Here is a 10,562-nt window from a genome sequence, read left to right on the forward strand (position 1 = left end):
TTGTCAGCTCCTGGGCCCTTCTATAGATTGTCAGCTCCTGGGCCCCTCTATAGATTGTCAGCTCCTGGGCCCCTGTATAGATTGTCAGCTCCTGGGCCCCTCTATAGATTGTCAGCTCCTGGGCCCCTGTATAGATTGTCAGCTCCTGGGCCCCCTGTGTAGACTGTAAGCTCTTGGGCCCCCAGCTCTGCCCCTCCCCTTGTGTAGATTGTCAGCTTTTGGGCCCTCAGCTATCCCCGCCTACCTGTGTAGATTGTCAGCTCCTGTACCCCCCAGTATAGACTGTCAGCTCTTGGGCCCCCTCCGGTATAGATGGTCAGCTCCTGGGACCCCCTGGTATAGATTGTCAGCTCTTGGGCCCCTTCCTGTATAGATTGTCAGCTCCTGGGACCCCCTGGTATAGATTGTCAGCTCTTGGGCCCCTTCCTGTATAGAGTGTCAGCTCCTGGGACCCCCGGTATAGATTGTCAGCTCCTGGGACCCCGGTATAGATTGTCAGCTCCTGGGACCCCCATATAGAGTGTCAGCTCCCGGGACCCCCATATAGAGTGTCAGCTCCCGGGACCCCCGGTATAGATTGTCAGCTCCTGGGACCCCCGTTATAGAGTGTCAGCTCCCGGGACCCCCATATAGAGTGTCAGCTCCCGGGACCCCCGGTATAGATTGTCAGCTCCTGGGACCCCCGTTATAGAGTGTCAGCTCCTGGGACCCCCCCGGTATAGATTGTCAGTTCCTGGGACCCCCATATAGAGTGTCAGCTCCTGGGACCCCCCCGGTATAGAGTGTCAGCTCCTGGGACCCCCCGGTATAGATTGTCAGCTCCTGGGACCCCCCCGGTATAGATTGTCAGCTCCTGGGACCCCCCGGTATAGAGTGTCAGCTCTCGGGACCCCCGGTATAGATTGTCAGCTCCTGGGACCCCCCGGTATAGAGTGTCAGCTCCTGGGACCCCCCCGGTATAGAGTGTCAGCTCCTGGGACCCCCCCGGTATAGATTGTCAGCTCCTGAGACCCCCCCGGTATAGAGTGTCAGCTCCTGGGACCCCCCGGTATAGATTGTCAGCTCCTGGGACCCCCCGGTATAGATTGTCAGCTCCTGGGACCCCCCCGGTATAGATTGTCAGCTCCTGGGACCCCCCGGTATAGATTGTCAGCTCTTGGGACCCCCCGGTATAGAGTGTCAGCTCCTGGGACCCCCCCGGTATAGATTGTCAGCTCCTGGGACCCCCGGTATAGATTGTCAGCTCTTGGGACCCCCCCCGGTATAGAGTGTCAGCTCTTGGGACCCCCCCCGGTATAGAGTGTCAGCTCTTGGGACCCCCCGGTATAGAGTGTCAGCTCCTGGGACCCCCCCGGTATAGATTGTCAGCTCCTGGGACCCCCCCGGTATAGATTGTCAGCTCCTGGGACCCCCCGGTATAGATTGTCAGCTCCTGGGACCCCCCGGTATAGAGTGTCAGCTCCTGGGACCCCCCCGGTATAGATTGTCAGCTCTTGGGACCCCCCGGTATAGAGTGTCAGCTCCTGGGACCCCCCCGGTATAGATTGTCAGCTCTTGGGACCCCCCGGTATAGATTGTCAGCTCTTGGGACCCCAGCTCCGCCCCTCCCCCTCTCTCCGCTCATGCAGCTTCAGGGGTTCCGGGTAGAAGGGTGGGCGTGCCCCGTCTGCCTCCTGGCGCCGCCCTCTCCCCGCCCCGCCGGCCAATGGCAGGGCCGGTATCTCAAAGTTGCCCATATTTGGCGATCTTCTGTCCGCGCGCTGGGGGGCGGGGCCGGCGGGCGCTGACGTTAAATACCATAACGGCCGCTTGTAGAAGTCTCATTCAGCCGGCGGCAGCGGACTTGACAGCATCTCACCTACCGACTTCTCCCGTACCAGGAACACCCTCACACCACCAGGTAAAGATCAGAACCCATCCCCCCACCTTCTCCTCACCTACCGGGGGGCGGCGGGCGGCCCAGGAAGACATTAGCGGGACACTTGGAATTACTTGATTTGTTTTTTTTTCTTCTGGGTTTTTTGTGGTCCTCGTGAGGTAAAAAGTCCGGGCCTCGGAGTTCTCGCGGGATTCCTCCCCCTGAGGTGTTGCTGGCACTTGTAGTTCTTTTTTTGGAGATATTTTGGGTGTGAGGCGCCACTGGCGCGAGTTCTCGCGAGACTTGTCACTGAAGGTAATGCTGAGGGGTGCCGGAGTTCTCGCGAGACTTGGCCGAGGCGCCGTGTAAGGAGCCTGTTCTAATTTCCCTTGGTAGTTCTCGGGATATTTTATGGCTGGGAGATAATGGAGTGTGAGAGCGGGTGGTACGAGTTCTCGCGAGACTTGTCATTGAAGTAAAGCTTGGCTTTGTAAGTTTTCACGAGCCTTGTGCCTTAAGGTATACTGTGGGTGAGAGGGTTGCAGTTCTCGCGAGATTTGTCATTGAGGTAAAGCATGTTCTCGCGGGACTTGTGTCTGAGGTGTAGTTTTTGGGTGTGCGGCTCTAGTACTCGTGGGACTTTGTATCTGAAGCCGGTCAGGTACGAATTCTCGCGAGATTTGGTGTTAGCCAGGCTTGCTTGGCTTTAGTTATCGCGAGATTTGTCTGGCATATCCCGAGGCATGCTGGGACTTGTAGTTCTGAGCGTTTGGGGAGGCTTGTGGGTGTGACTGAAGGTTCCGGCCTGTATAAAGGCTCGCTGGGACTTGTAGTCCTCCCCAGCTCTTTCGTTCTGAAATGTGTGTTCATTCAGTGGGTAGCGGTGCACGCTGGCAGTTGTAGTTTCGGTGGCGCCTGTTGTAGGGCGGGTGCCGGTGGAGGGAAGATGGCGCCAGTGAGGTGACGTCACGGGTGAGGTGACAGGTGGGCGTGGCCCGCCCGGCTTTTGTCCGCTGAGGCCTGTGAAGGGCGGGGCGGCGGCTGTCACTGCGCGGGCTCTGCACCGGTGACGTCATCGGGTCGGCACGCCCTTCTCTCTCGGCCTGATCCTTCCTCTCGATGGTCGGGGCACGCCCCCCACACAGGCCAGATGGGCGCGGTCCCGCAGACCTGTCGCTACCATATTTGGACATGAAATGCGTTGATTGGCCGGGAAGCTGTGGGAGGGGGGGGGAATTCAAACCGGTGGGCGTGGCTGTGGTGACAATTTCCGGTATGATGTAAATGGGGAGGTGGGCGGGGTCGGAACTTTCTAGACGGAGGAAGGTGACTGCCAAGTAACAGGGCGAGGTCGCTGCAGTAAGTGGGGGGGGGGGGGGGGGTGAGTCAGCTGTATACTGTGCATGAACTGCTATATACTGTACTAATATAATATCTGCTGTATACTGATCTATACACAGGGGTTTTGCTTTTATATCTGCTTTATGATCAATTGACAATGACTAATCAATGTTTTATAACCAGTGACTGACTCAGCAGTGGAACTAACAGTCCCAGCAGGCCGCTAGTGCAGCACAATGTTGCTGTGATTTGGATTGCTGGGACTTGTAGTTCTGCAAAAGTTTTTTTTTATTTTATTGTGAGAATTGCAAAATTTAACGTGAGGCAGAAGGTTGAAGCCGAGTAATGCAGATCAGGCTGTTGCTATGGGCAACCACTGCATTTTTAGCGACTTCCTGCATCATGCTTATTCCTGATTGGCTCAGTTTTTTTTTATATAGCCACGCCTACTTTAAGTGTTTATACAACAAGCTGGTTCAGTAAGGTGTGATAAATGAGTGCTGGCAGGTGGGCAACTGAGCAGGATGTGCATGCCTGAGGGGGGCACCAATAAGGTGACGAGGGAGGCAGCCAATAGGGGCACCAATTGGGTGTGGCTTGCTGGCAGGTGGAGGGTGGGGCCTGCAGGTGGGTGGTCAATAGGCAACTGAGCAGGTGTTGCATGCCCATGGTTCCCTAAATGGGGGTGGGAGGGTGCTGGCAAGTATATCCAATAGAGCAGGAATATGAAATTAGCGGCCCCCCCAGCTGCTGCAAAACTACAAGTGTCATCCTTGTGGCTGTCAGTCTTGCAATGCCTCATGGGACTTGTAGTTCTGCAACAGCTGGAGGGTGTGCTAATTGCAAATCCCTGCAATAGAGGTTGGTGGGTAGGCGGCTAAAGAGTTGAGGTCAGACAGTTAATAGGTGACTGAGCAGGAGTTGCATGCACAGGAGCCACCAATAACTTGTGAGGGTGGTGCTGGCAGATGGGTAGCCAATACAATGGGGCCTCTTGCTGGAGGGCGGAGCCTGCCTGCAGGTGGGTAGCCAATAGGCAACTGAGCAGAGGGGGCCACTAGTAAGGTGGGATGGTACTGACAGGTGGGAGGTTGTTGGAGGGCGGGGTCAAGTCTGCAGGTGGGCGGCCCATAGGCAACTGAGCAGAGGCTGCATGCAAAGGGGGCCACTGGTATGGTGAGGGTGGGGTCAGCCTGCAGGTGGGCAGCCAATAGGGTAAAACATGCATGTAGTTTCACTTTATGGAGGAAATGCTTTATAGTAATTCTGTTACTCTATCTATATTTAATAAACCATTTTTAATCTCTTTACAGAAAAATGGAAGAAGAAATTGCAGCACTCGTCATTGACAATGGCTCTGGTATGTGCAAAGCCGGCTTTGCTGGAGATGATGCTCCCCGTGCTGTCTTCCCCTCAATCGTTGGACGCCCCAGACATCAGGTGTGTAAGAACGGCTGCTCTCCCCCCCTCTGTCCTTGTCCCCAATCTTCCTGTATATTGCAATTTGTGCCTTCATCTCCCTGTTGTCTATTGCTGCCCCCCATGTCTGTAATGTCCTTCCCTCTTCTGTTATCTAACCCCTCCCTCTCCCTTCTCTCTCCTCCAGGGTGTCATGGTTGGTATGGGACAGAAAGACAGCTACGTAGGTGATGAAGCCCAGAGCAAGAGAGGTATCCTGACCCTGAAGTACCCCATTGAACACGGCATTGTAACCAACTGGGATGATATGGAGAAGATCTGGCATCACACCTTCTACAACGAGCTGCGTGTCGCCCCTGAAGAACACCCTGTCCTTCTCACAGAAGCCCCCCTGAACCCCAAAGCCAACAGAGAAAAGATGACACAGGTTGGTTCCCCCCTCCCCCACCTCTTGGCACTCAGATCTTCCTCTGTACGGGAGACTTCTTATCGCTCATTCCTCATTTCTCAGACTCCATTTTTCTTTCGATGTTTCCAGGGCTCTGTTCCTCTTCTGGCATTTCCCTCCTGAAGCCTCAGGTTTCTGTTTTCACTGGTTTTATTTCTGCTTGTTCTGTTCTTTTTCTACACTTTAACCATTGGGTTTTTTATTTTTTAACCTGCATGTGGCATGTTAGCATGGTTTGGGGTGCTCTGGCCTGCTGCTTATTAGTAACGTGATGTCTTTTCCTCTCCCGCAGATCATGTTTGAGACTTTCAACACCCCCGCCATGTACGTTGCCATCCAGGCTGTGCTGTCCCTGTATGCCTCTGGTCGTACCACTGGTATCGTGATGGACTCTGGTGATGGTGTGACCCACACAGTGCCCATCTATGAAGGTTACGCCCTGCCCCACGCCATCCTGCGTCTGGACTTGGCTGGCCGTGACTTGACAGACTACCTCATGAAGATCCTGACCGAGAGAGGCTACAGCTTCACCACCACAGCAGAAAGAGAAATCGTGCGTGACATCAAGGAGAAGCTCTGCTACGTCGCCCTGGACTTCGAGCAGGAGATGGCCACCGCTGCCTCCTCCTCATCCCTGGAGAAGAGCTATGAGCTGCCCGACGGTCAAGTCATCACCATCGGAAACGAGAGGTTCAGGTGTCCAGAGGCCCTCTTCCAGCCATCCTTCTTGGGTAGGTACCAGCATGATGTGACTACTTTTTGACTGACTAACTTATGGATTGTAGCTTCAGCAGATGAGGTATGGCCAAGGTATATGCACCACCACTAATGTGCCTACTCTTCTTGCCCTATAGGTATGGAATCATGCGGCATTCACGAAACCACATTCAACTCAATCATGAAGTGCGACGTAGATATCCGTAAGGACCTGTATGCCAACACTGTGCTGTCTGGAGGTACCACCATGTACCCTGGCATCGCTGACAGAATGCAGAAGGAAATCACCGCCCTGGCCCCTAGCACAATGAAAATTAAGGTAAGCGTTTGCAGAATTTGGCTCCTGCCATGGGGATCTTGGTCTGGCTATGGGGCTGGGTCTCTACATTAGAGGTGCTTGTCATGGGGAGCTGGTCTTGTCACTGGAAGAGGATCCTGCTGTAGGGGGAAGTAGGGTCATGGGGAACTAGTGTCATTAGAGGGGCTTGGTCCTGTCATTGGTAAGCAGGTCTCACTGGTAGAGGTTTCTGCCATGGAAGTGGGGTTGGGGGTCTTGGTTCTACCATGGGGGAAGCAGGGGCTGGCTCTTGGCACAGGGACTAACCAACCCTTTATATTTTTTTCTTCTCCTTCAGATCATTGCACCACCTGAGCGCAAATACTCCGTCTGGATCGGTGGCTCCATCTTGGCCTCCCTCTCCACCTTCCAACAGATGTGGATCAGCAAGCAGGAATACGACGAATCCGGCCCATCCATCGTCCACCGCAAATGCTTTTAAACGGACTGCTAGCAGATGCGTTGCATTTGCTGCATGAGTTGTTCAAAGTGTTAAATATTTGCTTCGGCAAATGTGTACGCCTCATGCTAGCCTCGTGAAACTGGAATAGAGCCAACATCCAAACGAACTTGCCCTCAGAATGTGAGACACTCTCTAAAGTCACCTGTTGGGATTCTTTTTTCTTTTTGTAATGCAAGACTTTGGAACTGTCTCTCCCAATATCAAACTATTCCTGTGGTGTCAGTGCTAGCATATTATACCCTGTACACACCTCCGATACAAAACTCCGCTTGGCATTCCGTCTTGGGTGTCTCCTTTTTAAGCTATAAACGTCTAAGAAATGCATTTCTGTGAAAGGCTGCCGATTTGCGACAGTATTGTGAATGACACTTCCCTGGGGGGGTCCTGGGGGAGTCGAGGTGGGAGATGTGTACAGGGTATCTGAGGTTTAGGCTTCCAGATAACCAATTTTTAGCGCTTAATATTCCAGAATTTCATGTCTGAGGCTGGTAGGAGTTCATGAAGGAATTTATCACTTCTGTTTTTTTGCCACTTTTTTTTCTAGTACAGTTGAAAAGAAATGGCATCCAGGCCTTAGAAACAGGTTCTTGTTTTTTTTCTCTTAGCCCAGTTTGTATTCCCATCATTGAACGGGTCTGAAGAAGTTACAACTTATTGCAGTTACACCTGTAAATTTATACATCCGAGTTAATTTATGTAAATTTTTTTTGTATGTTGCCTTAATGTTCTCACATGACAGTAGAAGAACCAAAATTTGTAAGTCATCCTGAAGTTGAGAAAAATTGTAACTCCCGGAAAACACTTCATTGTGTAAGGAAAATAAAGCGCTGCAGTAAATAGAGACCTGTGTGCCTGTTCTGTGTTGCATATATTGAGGGGGTGGGGTCTTTCCACAGGGAGGGTGGGCATTGAGTGGATCTTTGCACAGGGGTCATCATGGGTCTTTGGACCAGGGAAGGTGGGCATTGAGGGGATCTTTGCACAGGGGGTCATCATGGGTCTTTGGACCAGGGAAGGTGGGCATTGAGGGGATCTTTGCACAGGGGATCATCATGGGTCTTTGGACCAGGGAAGGTGGGCATTGAGGGGATCTTTGCACAGGGGGTCATCATGGGTCTTTGGACCAGGGAAGGTGGGCATTGAGGGGATCTTTGCACAGGGGGTCATCATGGGTCTTTGGACCAGGGAAGGTGGGCATTGAGGGGATCTTTGCACAGGGGGTCATCATGGGTCTTTGGACCAGGGAAGGTGGGCATTGAGGGGATCTTTGCACAGGGGATCATCATGGGTCTTTGGACCAGGGAAGGTGGGCATTGAGGGGATCTTTGCACAGGGGGTCATCATGGGTCTTTGGACCAGGGAAGGTGGGCATTGAGGGGATCTTTGCACAGGGGGTCATCATGGGTCTTTGGACCAGGGAAGGTGGGCATTGAGGGGATCTTTGCACAGGGGGTCATCATGGGTCTTTGGACCAAACATTCAACTTCTGTGCCAAGGCTTGCTTATTCAAGGTGCACCCTCACCCAGTACCTGTGGGGAATGGATAAGAAACTCCTTTCTCTGACATGGTAGGGGATGTGACAGCTGACTCAGATCCTGACAATGCTGAGTAGCCCGAAGCTCTAAATCGGCGGTCTTCACACTATGGCCCTCCATTTTGTTCAGGAACTACAATTCCCATCATACCTAGTCATGTCTGTAAATGTCAGTTTCACAATGCCTCATGGGTTGTGTAGTTCTGCAACAGCTGGTGGGCCGTAGTTTGAGGATCCCTGCTCTAAATATACCATAGTGCAGGGTAATCTTGCAAGAGTTGGGTTACTTGACCTTCGCAGATCTGGTTCTACAGCTTCTCTTTAAGCACAAGGGGGCAACTTGAATAAGCTGACTCTGGTTAAAGGGGGGTAACTGTCCTGAGACCTTGTTCACCCATCTGCGACTTTGAATCTGAGATCCCTGCATGTCTTCATCACGGCTTGCATACAACTTTAACAGAGGTCAATGCAAGTCATGTTGAAGTTACACCAAAAAGTAAAGCAACCTTTTTCTGAGTTTTGAGTGATGGTTCCACTGCCATTAATGGGGAGTGACTTGTCATGTCACTGAACTCAAGTTGCAGTGTGAACTACTGTTTCGTGCAGTGATTGGTGGTTCTTAAAGGAAGCCTTGTAAAAGTGCTGGGGTGCATGAAGTCAAAGTTCTGGTTGAATCTAATGGAGGAGACATCGCATCTGAGGTCACGGTTTGTACATGGATTCCTCATGAGGCTTAGCAGAGCTCAAACCAGGAGAAGGACCCTTGAAGGTCTCCAGCCAATAGGATCTCAACACTGGTTCTCACAGCTGAAAATATCCTTATCCTGGTGTCTCCGAGCCACCTTCATATACAAGGTGGGTAACTCCACACGGGGGTCAAACTTCAGTCTATTCTTTTAGAAGACACTGAACAATTGAAGTAGAACTATAGGCAAAACTTGTTTTCTTTTTTTGGGTGGAGTATGGGAGGGTATAAAGCCTGTAAGGCTTATTTCCACTATCTGTGTCCCATTGGGAGGTTTGCCTTCACTTCCTGTCCTATAGCCAAATGGGAAGTGAGAGGAAAGTCCTGCAAATTAAGTACCTTGGGGACCCCTGGCTCACAGAACATTTCTGGGGACAACCCAAAATTTGTAATTTTCTTAAATCAATGGTAACAAGGACAAAAGGGGGAATCTCCCTAATGGGGACAGACAGCAATTAAAACCTGGTGGGAGCAGGGGTCTCGCCCATCTCCATTCAATCCAAAACTGAAGATTTGCCTATAGTTGTACTTTTAAGCTGCCATTGGTCTTCTGTATCCTCTGTAATTTTTCAAACTTCTCAATCGGATGTACATAGAACATGCATGTCTCCTTCTCCATCTCTGCCTCTGGATATCTGATCTTGGACATATTTTGGGAACGCTATAACTTCCTCTGCCCCATGGGTTTGGGGGCCTGACTGAATACTCAGCCCTGGGGTTCCATGATCTGTGGTTGGTTGACCTCATTCAGACGGCATAGTTAAAATCCAATGCCCCCTGGTAGAGCCAGCAGTAGGTGGCAGCCTTATTGTCTGGAAGGAACATTCTCCCCAATTTTTAGGAGGGCTACCCTGACCCATGAAAGAATTTTAAGGTTTCTTCTGGGGTGAAAATGTTGGAGGGTAGGACTGGGTGAGGTGATACAGATGTAAGTCTGGGATTCTATCATCTCATACCCCTTTCCAAAACATTGTGTGGACCAGAAGATCATCCTGACTCATCTTTCATCACTTGGTGTCTTCTCCCAACCTCTTCCGTGTAGCCAGCTGGTAATGTCACCTCCTGAACTCCACAGATGGGGGCAGCTCTGGAAAATGTTACCTTTCACTAATATCATTCTGAAACATTGTAACCCATCACTTCCTCCAATGCTGGCAGTCAAACTAGGAGGCAATGACAGAGGATCCTCACTTCCTGCCCCAGTTGCCTTGGTCATCTGTCCATGAAGTGATGGAGCTTTTTCTCATTGGGGGTGAACAATAATGATCACTGAATTCCATTTTCCAAGAACATATGTGCTGGCTTCTTAAAGTGGAACAAAACCCTCAGGCATGAACAAAGCCTATCCCTCTATCGCAGGGGTCTCCAAACTTTGGCTCTGGGGTCAGTTGTGGCCCTTGAGGTAGTGTTCCTAACACCAACAATGGGGCACACCTCCCTCTCGCTGACAGCAACTACAATAATTCTCCCCCTCATACCAAAGATCGGGCATTGTATACTCCCACTGGGCACAGTCTGGCCCCTCTGAAGGACCGTAATTTGGCCCTTTCTTTAACCACTTGCTGCCCGGAGAATGTCCTCGGGTTGTAATGGGTATACTGGGGTGGCACCTTCTGTATGAACATTTTCAGCCAGTGATTCTGTTTGTAGTAGAAATGATTCGAGTGGCTGAATGGCTCCTCGATCACTTATGCAGGTG

The 10,562-nt window shown here is 51.5% G+C and overlaps 1 protein-coding gene across 1 annotated transcript; it reads left to right on the forward strand.

The window, feature by feature from the left end:
* Window positions 1–1,743: 1,743 nt before the first annotated feature.
* On the forward strand, window positions 1,744–7,424 carry ACTG1 (actin gamma 1). Its single transcript, XM_073606863.1, has 6 exons — window positions 1,744–1,900; window positions 4,513–4,639; window positions 4,806–5,045; window positions 5,359–5,797; window positions 5,921–6,102; window positions 6,419–7,424. The coding sequence occupies exons 2-6, from the start codon at window positions 4,517–4,519 to the stop codon at window positions 6,560–6,562; spliced, it is 1,128 nt and encodes a 375-aa protein (XP_073462964.1). The 5' UTR covers window positions 1,744–1,900; window positions 4,513–4,516; the 3' UTR covers window positions 6,563–7,424.
* Window positions 7,425–10,562: the final 3,138 nt, after the last annotated feature.

The sequence above is a fragment of the Aquarana catesbeiana genome, linkage group LG12 (genome assembly GCF_042186555.1).
Source record: "Aquarana catesbeiana isolate 2022-GZ linkage group LG12, ASM4218655v1, whole genome shotgun sequence".
In the NCBI taxonomy this organism is placed as follows: Eukaryota; Metazoa; Chordata; class Amphibia; order Anura; family Ranidae; genus Aquarana; species Aquarana catesbeiana.

Coding starts and splice junctions, on each gene's coding strand:
- ACTG1 (XM_073606863.1), top strand. CDS start 4,517: ATGGAAGAAGAAATTGCAGCACTCGTCATTGACAATGGCTCTGGTATG. Junction 5,798..5,920: donor CTTCCAGCCATCCTTCTTGG/GTAGGTACCAGC, acceptor CTTGCCCTATAG/GTATGGAATCATGCGGCATT. Junction 6,103..6,418: donor CTAGCACAATGAAAATTAAG/GTAAGCGTTTGC, acceptor CTTCTCCTTCAG/ATCATTGCACCACCTGAGCG.